The sequence below is a fragment of the Manduca sexta genome, chromosome 24 (genome assembly GCF_014839805.1).
Source record: "Manduca sexta isolate Smith_Timp_Sample1 chromosome 24, JHU_Msex_v1.0, whole genome shotgun sequence".
NCBI lineage: Eukaryota > Metazoa > Arthropoda > Insecta > Lepidoptera > Sphingidae > Manduca > Manduca sexta.
The window spans coordinates 14,956,948-14,971,096 of record NC_051138.1 but is presented as its reverse complement, the minus strand read 5'-3'; the positions used below and the strand labels follow the sequence as shown (position 1 = coordinate 14,971,096).

Sequence of the window (14,149 nt, the reverse complement as noted above, 5' to 3'; positions counted from 1 at the left end):
TATACATGTACTACGTACTAGATATGGCGTTCGGAACACTCACTGTGTTCGACTCAACAGTAGTGCAATCCGTACAACTTACTTGAGTACGGTTTCAACAACACTACTCTCTACGACGGCACTCTTAATGTAAGTACTTGAGTCTAAGCGTAAACATGGATGTGAATAAAAATTATTAGTAAGTAAAAGTATTGGTTGTTCAAGTGAATAAATAGGTTATAATAGTGACGTTTTGGTTTCCATTTTACTTATATTCTATTTAAAGCCCTTTAGCACTGAATGTTTAAAAAGTTTGGTAAGACGACGATCGATGTTTTAGCGCTGCAGCGAACTTTAGTTCTAACTGCAGATTTTGAACAAATAGTTTATATCGACGTTCGTGTCTATAGAATATACGTCAATGCGATATCTATTTTTTATTCTATGGGGTGTTTTTAGCTTCATATATTAGTATAGACAAATATTAATTTCCTAATCGTCTCTTTATGTTAGTGAAAGTAAAGTAGCAAAGTGTATAAAATTATGCTTTTGGATTTTTTGTAAAATAACTAGTTATAAATGTTACTGCTGCTAATTGAATGATTTGAGATTGACCATGGAGATATAAAAGGTAAGGTCATTGGGAGGGTCAGCGACCAATAATTCGAGGTGTTACCTTTTGACAAAGGCTAATTAATTTAAGCGTCAATTTTTTGCGACGCTGTTACATACGTATTTAAAATCAACACTTTTTTATGTTTTTATAACTTAGCAAATTTTTTTAAAAACAATATCGCTTAAGTTATATTGTCTTTTAATCGTCTATATATGTATATTATAAAATAGATGGCGACTATATAAATATGCCCTAAATAGTCTAGTTATAAAATAAAATATCGTTCTTCAATTCATAATTAATGAAGAATTAAAAAATATAAAAAAATGAACATCGCTTTCAAAATAAACACCGCTCTTTTTTTGTCGATTCGCTAAAAATGGATTCTCCTACATTCATCCCTGTACTTTCTTTCACAATTACTTTCAGCATATTCGAATGACAACAGCATTGATTCTTTCTCAAAATCCATCTTGCCTTTGATTTTCAGAAACACGTTCCGAGCCCGCATTGTATTCGTAGCGCATTCGACCTTCGCCACGCAATAAAATCGCTCGCAATCGTGATAGGTGAACGATCCTGCATAATGATTTCATATACCTAAAATAATAGTTTTATCGCATAATTTTTGAATTTTATTGCGTAAACGAACAGAATCTTGGCCAATTTTCCAAGAAATCCGTTTTTGTTAACCGATTAATAAGGTTTAATTACCCCCACTACGTGCTTAAAGTGTTAATTTATACTTATTACGTGACTAAATTATCAATTCACGCACGTAAATACATGAGTGACAGCGAAGAATGTATGGGCAGACCAAACTTGTCTGTAATATATAGCTTTTCCCTCGACTCCGCTCACATAAAAATCTTTCGGGGATATAGCTTTCCTTTATAAAAGTCACGCTATAAATTTTCGCAGGATAGAAAGTCGCCTATGTTCTTTCCGTGTTTTACTGATGGTAGGTTTCTCATATGTGAGAGTCCGCCTGAGTAGGTACCACCGCAACGTCTATTTCTGCCGCCAAGCAGCAGTGTGTAGTCACTGTTGTGTTCCGGTTTGAAGGACATTGTAGGAAGCGTAACTACCGGACATTATGAGACTTAAAATCTCACGTCTCAGGATGGCGAGCGCAGTGGAATACCAAACAATACTTTGTAATTCAAGGTGTTGGATGGCGTTTCTACTGTTTATGGGCGGTCGAATCGCTTGCCATCAGGCAATCAGTAATGTCGATTCGTCATTCATAGCAATCAAAAAGGGTCTATAACTACCTCCATACCAAATTTTATCTGAATTCGTTGGGTAGTTATAGAGGCTATAGCGTTCAGACAGATTATCATATGCAGCGGGGAACTTTGTTGCATAATATATTTATTTGAACTTTATGAGAGTAACAATTTCGTCATACATGTTCGTTGCATAACATTAATCGTTTACGCAGCACTCGCCACGTAATCTCTCAAAAGTAATAAAATTTCCCCGTTTTTGCAACATTTTTCACTACTGCTCCGCTCCTATTGGTCATAGCGTGACTATATATAGCCTTCCTCGATAAGCTGGCTATCCAACACTAAAAGAATTGTTCAGTTCGAACCAGTAGTTCCTGAGCTTAGCGCGTTCAAAGAAACAAACTCTTCAGCTTTATACAGTGTCATTTTGAAATTGCGTTACTAAATGAAACCACATACTCGTCTTCATCTTTGTTGACATTGTACCAATAAATCATCCATTAATAACTAATATTTTCGCGAAAATCCTGGTTTTAGTTTTCTATTTTTTTTATTATTTTGTAGTTTAATGCGAAAATGGCATGTGCGTGAGTGTATTTCAAACTGAAAGTATGATGTTGCAGCTGCAACGAATTCTCTTAGAGAAGTAATAGTGGCTTTAGGGCACGTAAAATTAAAATTACATTTTATTAATATCTATTTTGTTTGTTATTTTCACTTTTTTATTTTATGTCTACGGCTCAGATAACTTACTGTAAAGTATTATTTTCAAGTAGATAAGTATGTGATTTCATTTAGTAATGCAATATCAAATTGACTGTATAATAGTGTAGATTGGCCACTCACATTAGTTTTCTTCAAACGTCTAGACCGTAGTATTAATCGTATTATATCAATCTGCCTACGCTCACATTGATGCAAGCTCGATTAACATGTATAGCCGGGATCAGGTGTTATTTTTTAATATATTTATAGGTTAACAATGTTAATACATGTTTCACAAACAGGAAAGTAAGACAATGTTTCACAATTTGAATGATGAAAGGGGCGAGTTTCCGCTATATAATATGTATCTCGTCCCCTCCCCGGCATTACGTTTAGTATATCTATAGTATTCACTAGTTTACTACAATGTGTGAAAAGTGCACAACGTACACTAAGGGCAGACGGCCGCCTGTCGCCCGACGACACCCCGATGGCTCCTATTAGTCGTCTTTTACCACAGAGAGAATACCGTGTTGGAATTCTCCAAACGTCTCCAAAGCACAGGCAACTTATGATCATATCTAGTGAGATGACAAAACTCGTCTTGAAGTGAGTGATACAATGATGCTATGACGGGTATAATTGAAACCGGAAGATTTATATTTATAATAATTTAATCACACAAATTATAAAAACTTTACAAATCTTTAGGAGAATAGCCGAAACGTACAGACAAACGTAGCTTAAAACAGTTTTTCGGGTTTGATGGTCCGTATTTGATCTATCTTTTTGCATGCTAGTCACTCCAAATAAAAGATGACAGCACGTACAAAAAAATTATACCTATTACAAAACTGAGGTCCACCCGATTCCTGCCGGCTTTCTTTTCGTAATCTATGAAATATCCAATTATTATTAGAACGATTTGCAGACTACGTTTATGTATAGTACCTATATGTTGCGTCAGGTAAGCTTTCGTAAAAAATTACCCTTTGCCACTAATGTTTACATATATTTGTCATAACTGTTTATATCGAAACACAAAAGTGCTAACACTGAAGTTTGGCGGTAAGAATAAACAATCCATATCTATCACCTCATCTGTCTATTATCATCATTTCATATAAACTTAACTATCACTTAGATCAATCTAAATAATTAATTTTGGAGTCTAGAAACCGTCGTACCCCATCTTTATATTTGGCCATGTATTGAGGCCAACTGATGGTTGTTGGGTCACATGGAAATGTCTGTTGATCCTGAGGACTCAAGGAGGAGAACAAGGACCTGGTTTCATCATTCTTGAACACCCATGAGTGCGATGTGAAGAAATCCAGAGATTCTCTGTTGGTCAATATACGTGAGACGATATTGACGTATCTGAGGAAGAAAATAATTTCCATTTAAGGCGATACCTCAAGGTCCATTTTCATACATTTTGTTTCACCTTTAATCTGGGTAACTAAACAAGTATTGGCAAGTAAATAATTTAAATTCACGTCTAGTTAGTGATTAGTTCTCGCAGTTGAAAGAAAAACGTAAAAATAATTAATAATCATGGATATTTCGGCCTTTAAAATTTAATATGACGAAATTTTATATGAAATATTTTGTATGAAAATGGACCTTGAGGTATCGCCTTAATATTTTAGTTTCATTAGTATTACTCGAGGCCTTTTAACCATCTTTATTGGGAATATCAGCTTTATTACACACTTTTCTAGAATAAAAACATATGCGTGCAAATTATCTATCTGAAATCCATTTGATATTTGTATTTACTTATGACAAATATCTAAACATTTTTATAAACTTACACGTTTATACTATTGGTAAGGTAAATTAATGTGAACGGCACGTCAACGTTTAAACTGCTTCTGATAGTAAAAGAAAGTATAATAACGAGCAACGAGAGACGTGCGTTCAATGTTTTCTGTTTATAGATCATTTTATCACGAACACGCGACCTTTTAAGTGGGAGTATTCCGGGGTGTCGCGGAGAAAGGGTACTGATCCCAGCACTCTCCCTGCCGCTATCTATCGTAGTGTGCATGTACACTTATGGTGCACATTGTAAGCGACTGGGTAAAGCCGAGGGGCGCATCTTTGTGGATGAAATGATCTATACCACTTCTTATAAAAATAATTATACCACGGCGAGAACTTTCAAAGTAAATAATTTAAATTTAGAAGCCAAACTACAATTACTACACTACTTAGGTCACAAACTCTCTCCTATTAAAGGGATAGGCAGAAATAATGCACGTATATATCCCGTCTTATGATGAGCTAGGGTCGAGCATATCGTTATATCTGATAAGTTTCAGCAGTTCCAGCCTTGACATGAGGTTCGATATCAAGACAGAAGATACTCGTATCGCGCACACAACATGACTACGTCACAGAGGCACTAAAAGTTCAATAACTTTAAAATGGAAGGGTTATAGTGCAGTTTACCTTGGCCGCTTCCCTTGGAATCTACGTAATACATCAGCTATATGAGCCGGTATTATCGACATAACAAATGATAGCAACATCACGATCCACTTGTATTTGGTAATAAAGTTCACTTTATTGGACAGAAATATATCTGAAACAAGTTTATAGAGTCAGAGATAAGCCCACTATCATTTATTTCTTAGTATTGGCACGTATAGAAATTTTTGAATATAGTCATTCTAAAAGTTAGACTAAAAAATTATTAAACGTACAAATAGTTGATTAAATATTTTGAAATATCATAGTACTTTTCAACAATTTGCAATGATTATGTGTTCTTTTTAATGCTACATTTCTTAAAGCATGTTAAGTAAACACGTTGACATTATTGTACCATTAATTATAAAAACACGGAAGGAATACTTTCATAAATACTTACAATCACGTTTTTCATCAGGCTTGCTAATAAAGAAGTCTATGAGCTGTCTCAAAGTCAAAGGGTTACTAGAGCTGCTGCAGGAATTGTAGACAGCTACATCCTGGTGGCTGAAGCAAAAATATTGAATATGCGTGAACTAAATAATCTAGGAATAACGATAATATAGATCACAAGTTATTTTTACAAATACCGACGAAATTGAATTTTTTGGGAGCACAAATAACCGCCGATCTAACATGAAAATATATGTGCTACTAATACCATAATTAAAACAGTAATTTCATAATCATACTATTAGTAATTAGTAAAAGTGCTGATAATTATTACTGAAGATCTCGCATTACTCATAAGAACCCAAGTTCAGGTGTCTGGTCAAAACTAGATTCATTTTATAAGACCAGCTAGGCTATGTCTCACCTTTCCTTAGCTGCAACTATTATAGACAGATTAGCGACGTAGTCCACCGGTATCAAGTCTACTAAATTCTGGTTGGATCCCATCAGGATCCGGAGAAAGCCTTTGTCTATAGCGGCCAGAATTCCAGTGGCTCCGTACCAGTTGTCCAACCAGCCTTCTAAAGGACCTTCTTCTATTGGCGCAACTGTAACGAATATTTATTACAAGAGTCAAGAATGTCAGATCTTGTCTTAGATGCTCGCCATTGGGTAATTAGAACTCGCATGAGTAAAGAGACTGCTCTGGTACTCGACGATAACTCCAGGCAAGAAAGATTGAAGACAATCAAACATTCAGTTTAGTTCGTGTTTATTCGTAATCAACATTTTTCTACTTATTATTGTCTGAAAGAATACATTAGGAAAAGGGCAGTACTAGACAAGAACTGTTGGGTTCTGACATGACACTGAAGTAAAAGGGTATTATAGGATTTAACATTTCAAAGTGGCGAGCGCAATCTGTGCTAACCAGACTATAAAGAATTTTATGATGTAGTACTATGAGAACCGTATTTATTTTAGGTATAATATACGAAATAACATAGATTCTATATTGTGGTTCTTAGTAAGAAGAATTAGTTATGAGGAAAATACTATTTTACAAGGTAAAAGCTGGTTTAGTGGATATTGTTTGCATTTCTGTAAGTCTAAAATGTTTACCAATGGAGGGTCTCACGATGGTCACAGGAATATTTCCATGATTTTTTGCAAGATAGTGTTCAGCCAAAGACTTCGTGAAAGTGTAAGTGTTGGGCCAGCTACCTGTGAAATAATTCAATTTAACAATAAACGCAAAAACAATAATAAAATATTATGTATTTTTACTATTTTTAAATAATTTACATTTCTAATAACTGAAAAGAAATATTTTTTTATATTTTTCAGGACCTTAATATTGTAACAGTTTCTTGTGTATTTCGTAACGCTCTTTACGTTTCTCATCTAACTTTTGTAAACAAAAAGTACGAGCAAATAGGTCACTTGAAAATATTGCCGTAATTAATCGAAAACTTCTTATAATCTAACTAACCACTAATCGAATATTGTCGCGTAATGTAACAGCCATAAAGTCTTTTATTGAATATCTGTGTGATATATTTAAGTTAATGGCAATTTGCACATTGGATTTAGATGAATTTGATACATGTGTAGACCACACCTGGACTAGTAAATTAGCAAACAAGGAATATTTGCATCAGCACAGGTAGTAAATATTGTACATAAAATACTTTGTTAGAATAATAATAAATAATAATAATATCAGCCCTGTATTATATATTTGCCCACTGCTGAGCACGGGCCTCCTCTACTACTGAGAGGGATTAAGCCTTAGTCCACCACGCTGGCCTAGTGCGGATTGGTAGACTTCACACACCTTCGAAATTCCTATAGAGAACTTCTGAGATGTGCAGGTTTCCTCGCGACGTTTTCCTTCGCCGTTAAAGCGAACGATAAATTCACAAAGAATACACACATGATTTTTAGAAAAGTCAGAGGTGTGTGCCCTTGGGATTTGAACCTGCGGACATTCGTCTCGGCAGTCCGTTCCACACCCAACTAGGCTATCGCCGCTTTTCTTTGTTAGAATAACTTTTGGTAAATTTCTCAGAATATGCAAGTTTTTGTCACGCCAGCATAGACGCCTGTCGAGTCTCTCGTGGACCCCTGGGGGTCCACCCGGCGCTCTGTCCTCTAGATTTCGGGCGAGCTTAATTTTTTATCCTGTAATAGAACTTTTTTCTGCAGTGCGTTAAAGAAAACATTCTTCAATACAAATTACAATATTTCTTGATAGCTGGTTTCCTTTATTAATCTATCTGAACCTCACTCTAGTAATCTCCCGCTTAATTATCTATAGAGGTCAAAATCCATAATTTACCTATAATCTTAGTAATGTCCTTATCGTCGGCTCGCTTTAATTGTAGGTAGAGATCTGTGAGGTCCATGGGTGGGGGGTACAATTTCTCTTCTATGACATCTTTCAAACAATGCGCATACGCCGTCGACACGTGCACCAGCATCTATAACAAAGAGACATTATACTTTTTTTTATTTCTTTGAATGACGAGACGAGCTTGCCGTTCGCCTGATCGTAAGCGATACGACCGCTTATAAACAATAGAAACACCATCCAATACCTTGAATTACAAAATATTCTTATTATTCCAATGCGCTCGACATTTTGAGTCGTGAGATGTTAAGTCTCATTATGTCCAGTAGTCGCACTGGCTTCAATGTCCTTCAAACCGGAACACAACAGTGGCTACACACTGCTGCTTGGCGGCAGAAATAGACATTGCGGTGGTACCTACCCAGGAGGACTCTCACATATGTGAGACCTACCACCAGTAGATAGTAGATACTATACTTTAACTGGCTGATAGAGGCAGTATACATACCTGATATTGTTTAATGACATACAAAATAAAATGGCCATCAATGAATGAGGTAACTCTTCATAGTCAGCATAACAAAAGCGGCGCGACGAAGTAGTCCGACTATACCACTAGAAACTTTTAAAGACCTTTAAAATAGTTACCATTATGACGTTGACGTTGCACTGGATAAATAGAGATTGATACTAGAACGTGTTTCGTTAAAATAAGCAACAGCTATTGCTGCTAGTTAAGTACAAAATAGACCATATTGCCTGGTATTTAGAATCACCTGAATATTTTTCATACGTTTACATAGGCTTAGCACTTGCATTGTTCCTTCCACGTTGTTCTTGAGGGCTTCGCGTAATGGTAGATTGAATTTGACAGTGGCAGCTACGTGGAACACAATGGACACCTGAAATTGTAAATATAACAAGTATTACTAATAAGAATAAATTTTAAGGGAGCCCCTAGGTTGATAATTGACATCCTATAACTAATGCTGATTTTCTTTTAAACGTGGTTTCACCCGATGGTGAGACCAGTGGATCCAATAGAATGTCGACAGATTAGAGACGATTACCCCTCGGCAGTCGACACAATTATGCCGGCCTGTTGGAACCGGAACACAGGCTGATTCCGGAACGCGAAACGCTTACGTGGGCCACTATGGCGAGCTTTAACACTGTGTGCGGTGGCCTCTATCCGGGCGAATATAAAATATATTCTACCACTAGCTATAGTAGGTAAACGAGCAAACGATCCGTCTGATGGTAAGTAGCTCTCAACGTAATATATTTTAGCAGTGCCAGATCCTTACTGTGATCCTTCTGTGTATATCACTATCAGATCAGCATAATTGTGTTGACTATCGAGGAATATATATCTTGTCTGTGATTCAAAAATCTCAGTGACAAAAATAATTTAGATATCATGAATGCAAATTATATTAAGGTGGATACACCAGGTTTGATCTTATAGTAACCTTATGTGATTAAATAAGCATTGTCCGCTTGCTCGCGAGGGAATCGCTAAGATTATATTTTCCTACCTTTTCGATCAGTTCATTTTCATCATCAGCTGATATTCCTAGACCAGGAGTTGTGATGTCACCAACTATTGGCACTATTTTCTTTAAAGCCTCTGGGTTTTCTATTTTCAGTTTTGAAAAAACCTGTAGAATATGTTTATAAATGCTTAAAAATGTATAAAAGCTCAAATTATGGATGTATGTATGTTCCAACAAATATTGGTTTATTTTAATTTGTCTGTAACGATACTGCTTTCAGTAAAACAAGAAATTAAAATAAATACTAACATAATAATTTTTATGTTTACGCGAACGTTCGACAATGAAACAAAACTACTCAATCTACTTTTTTACAATAAATTTGTTTAATTTTCACGCCGGACGTTTTGAAGGCTGCATATTACTTTCATGGTCTGTTCCGTGACACTAAAGTAGTTTTATTAAACCTTTATTAACACCTGAACTTGTAATGATAAGGCAGACTGCTCAATGGTACTATGAACATTATCTATTCTTTTAGACCAAATTTATTAATGCGACTTACGAAATTATCTCGTAGCTCGATAATCCTTTTCTCTACAGAAACACCTCTTTTCCCTCGGGCCATCAAATATATATTTTTTATTTTTGGGCAGTCCAATAACAACCTAGCAATTAAAACCTGAAAAATAAATAACGAAGTACATAAACAGACACTGTCTCCTGCAAAGTTGCACATGTGTTAGTAGGAGGTTAAATTCAGGCCACTTCCACCAAGTTTTTTTAAATATTTAGAAAGATCCTTGCTTAGTAGTGGACTTCTTGTAGATGATGGTGGTGAGACACTGATATGTGTACTGTAGATCCTTAGAGATCCAACAACCTCCATGATTTTTGAGTAATTAAATAACTGAATTGTTTATTTATTCTTAGAATGCAAATGCAATTTATTTATTCAAATGCTTCGTTTAACAAAACTGATATGAGCAATATTTTAAGTATTGGAATATTAACCCAGTCATATTAGGGGTTTCACCTCGGAATGAAAGATAATAAGCTGGAAATTGGTAAGAACCTTTGTTTTGTCGCCCTAAATATTGTCTCAAAAGTCACAAATGCTATTGTGTCCGCGTCTTAAGATATTGAAGGTCAAAGGTCACAAAAAACGATTTTTCGCGAATATCTCGGTTCCTATTGCTTAAATGATATTTTCACCTATCATCAAAGTTGTAGAGTATAAAATTCTCTACAACTTTTGTCTAAACATTTTTTTTACGATCAACCGTTTTTGAGGTAGAGCACGAAGAGTGCGCAGCGTACAGTCTATATGAGCTAATGCAGGGTCAAGCGTGAGTTTCGGTTATCAGTACGTTGTATAAAGTCAATTATTGACAAAAAAAATTAAAATTATTAAGCAATGCCCATTATTTCTGTACTTATTATTAATTATTTATATTTAATTATTCAACTATAGTATATTATTAATTCTGGATTATCTATTTTAATTATATTTTAAAATAAAAAGACAGTAAAGAAATATATTTTAGATATACCTTTATTTATCATTAAATATGGCATGTTATACATTTATTAAAATGTGAGTTTAAATATTAAAATAATTTGTGAATCGAATGAAATTGCGAATGGAAGCTAGTTATCTTCTTCTTCGTCGTATTCTTCTTTTTGTCGCTCTAAAATATTCAATTCATTGTCATCATCCTCATTATCGGTCATATTCATTTCCAAACCTTCTAGAATTTCAGGATCGAATGTGCTTTCTTCATCGGGATTACTTGGATATAGTGGAGCTTTGAGGCAAGCTTATCCATTGCACTGGCCACAAGCTAAAGAACATAGTAGCCCTGATTTTCTGCATCCACAGCGGGAACCACAACCATTTTTGCAATTGCAAAATATTGTGTTTAGTAGTTCGGCTGGTGCTGGAGGTAATAACGTTGTTATGGGCTCCAGGATTTCATTTTTAAGCTTCCAGCCCCATTCTTAAGGTTCTAAGTTCTTCCCTAGCCATGTTTGAATCTGGTAGTAGACATGATTGATATGTTGACGGGCTGCTACACTTGTTGGTGGAAGTGTTGACAATTGTACGGGTTTATTTAGTTTTGTTAATTTGATGAATAATTAAATATAAATAATTAATAATAAGTACAGAAATAATGGGCATTGCTTAATAATTATAATTTTTTTGTCAATAATTGACTTTATACAACGTACTGATAACCGAAACTCACGCTTGACCCTGCATTAGCTCATATAGACTGTACGCTGCGCACTCTTCGCGCTCTACCTCAAAAACGGTTGATCGTATAAAAAAGTTTAGACAAAAGTTGTAGAGAATTTTATACTCTACAACTTTGATGATAGGTGAAAATATCATTTAAGCAATAGGAACCGAGATATTCGCGAAAAATCGTTTTTTGTGACCTTTGACCTTCAATATCTTAAGACGCGGACACAATAGCATTTGTGACTTTTGAGACAATATTTAGGGCGACAAAACAAAGGTTTTTACCAATTTCCAGCTTACTATCTTTCATTCCGAGGTTGACCCCTTTTTTTACCTAATTTCACTGGGCTATATGTAGACATTTTAATGAGCCACATGAGGCTTGATTTCTAATATTCAAGATGATGAACGTGGTTAAATGCTATACGAAATATTTTAATATTTTTTATTGTTTCTACTATTTATTGACATCAACCGATGTCATCAAGTTTCATTGTTAAAGTATTTTTTTTAATTACAAAATTTATAACCTATGTAAGAATAGATAAATGTACTCACTTTTCCAAGAAATCCGGTGCCACCAGTAATAAAAATAGATTTCCCATCGTAAAAGTCCGCTACTGATTGTTCCTCTGCCTCTTTGTTAATAACCATCTTAACAGATTCACCAGATGTCTTCTTCAAACGTTAAACTTGATGTGAGAAGGTCAACCAGATATCGTCTTATAAATATCCTGTTTGCTTGATAACAAAAAAAATCGTGATGCGCTTATTTAAAATTCATAATAACAAGCTTGTCATTTTTCTAGATATTTTCGCCACAAGTTATGCTTACACATGAGTATACCTGGGCCCTTATTCTGTATGATAGTGTAAACGCGTAACGCGGCTGTGTCATGTTATCTTCGAGAAATGTGCGTGGAATAGTATTCTGTAAGCCAAATTTCTATAGTCCTAAACATGATGCGTTGTGTTACGTGCTTGTTACGCACTGTCAAAATAACGTGCCGGATAGAGAATAAGGCCCCTGGCGTTTGGTTGGGAAAGGGAAGGAGGGATAATTGGAAATTATGTAGCGGGGAGTAATGGTTAATCATATTGGTAATTGAGGTAGGTATAATTTAGTTTAACATAGCACTGCGCCATTCTTAGCTAAGTAACGTTTGAGAAAAGAGTCCCTTAATACGTCGTATACGCTATGTTCTAGTTAAATAACTTACATTATTAACACATAATACATTTTGATTTAGTTTTATATTCGGTGCTGTATTCCTCACGTTATTATTTTTTTTTTATTTTATGTACAAACACGAAATATCTACTATATATTGTATACGACCCGTCCCGGCTTCATCTCATAGCAAAACATAATTCGCGGGCTCACTATTACGAGGTCCTATGTTATTTATTTGTTAATATGGGATTTGAAATTTTCATATCGATAAAAAATTCTAAAACACACTATTCCATACCTTTTTTTCTGAAAAGACATATAATAATGTAACATATAATGCAATTTGTTCAAAAATATGGCATAGAAACTTGTAATAGTGAACTACGTGCTTACATTTTTTCCGGTCGTAATATTTGCCTCAGTGCACTACATCGCCCGGCTTATATAGCAACAGTGAACGACCGCTCGGCTGGTCGATGTGAGGCCGCTTGATTTTTTTTAACGCGCAAAATTTTAAGGAAATCGTTTAAATTGGATGATGTGAACGAAAATTGTAATGTACAGGAAATTAAGATAATTAACATACTTAATTTGATAAGCATTAATATCATATCCGTCTAGATAGATATCAAAATATTACATTTTATGGAAGCATTTTTTGAACATTAAAATGGGCATAGTAAGCTGTCCCTAAAAGACACAATCGTGAACTAGTCTACAGAAAAATGTGGACTATAAAAGAGGAACAATTCGACCATATATTGTTTATGACTCACCAAGGTCTTAAAATATCTTCATACCAATTTACTCGCGGTTTCACCCATGTGTGTGTAAGTTTTTCCGGGATGAAAATTGTGCTGTATATTTTCCGGGTTAAAAGTACTCTACGTCTTATCTAGGATCTCAAAGTATCTCCAGTTCAAATTTCATCGATATCTGTTCGGTAGTTTTTGAATTTGTCGCTTTTAGATAGACAGACGCGGTGGGTGGCTTTGTTTTGTTAATTGATTCAACAAAAGAGGAGATGCGCAATTCAACATGATTTTTTATGTTCCTTTTCTTTCTTTTTTGTTTGAAAAAATACACTTCTCATAAGACCCGAGCACGACAAATATACTGCGTGCGCAACACTACTGTGCAATCGACAGTCTATTTCTTACTAACACAAAAAAGGAAAAACAAAAAACTAAAAAATTATTTAACTTTACCTATAATACAACCAGTATTATTGGAGTCAGTGACGAATTAAAATTAATAGGTTAAGTTAGACGTGAAATATACGAAAACAACATTTAACAATTCATCGATACCAAAATTGGTTACCTGGGGCCTTATTCTCTATCCCGCACGTTATTTTAACAGTGCGTAACAAGCACGCAACACAACGCATCATGTTTAGGACTATAGAAATTTGGCTTACGGAATACCATTCAATCCACATTTCTCGAAGATAACATGACACGGTCGCGTTACGCGTT

General features: G+C 35.0%; 1 protein-coding gene across 1 annotated transcript; it reads right to left on the bottom strand.

Annotated features, from left to right (window-relative positions):
- Positions 1 to 3,188: 3,188 nt before the first annotated feature.
- On the bottom strand, positions 3,189 to 14,006 carry LOC115446390 (putative fatty acyl-CoA reductase CG5065). The gene is made up of 11 exons (XM_037442547.1): positions 13,065 to 14,006; positions 12,056 to 12,238; positions 9,818 to 9,934; positions 9,295 to 9,417; positions 8,533 to 8,658; positions 7,745 to 7,886; positions 6,526 to 6,627; positions 5,828 to 6,011; positions 5,411 to 5,517; positions 4,990 to 5,122; positions 3,189 to 3,912 (listed from the first exon to the last, which is right to left on the bottom strand). The coding sequence occupies exons 2-11, from the start codon at positions 12,149 to 12,151 to the stop codon at positions 3,678 to 3,680; spliced, it is 1,365 nt and encodes a 454-aa protein (XP_037298444.1). The 5' UTR covers positions 12,152 to 12,238; positions 13,065 to 14,006; the 3' UTR covers positions 3,189 to 3,677.
- Positions 14,007 to 14,149: the final 143 nt, after the last annotated feature.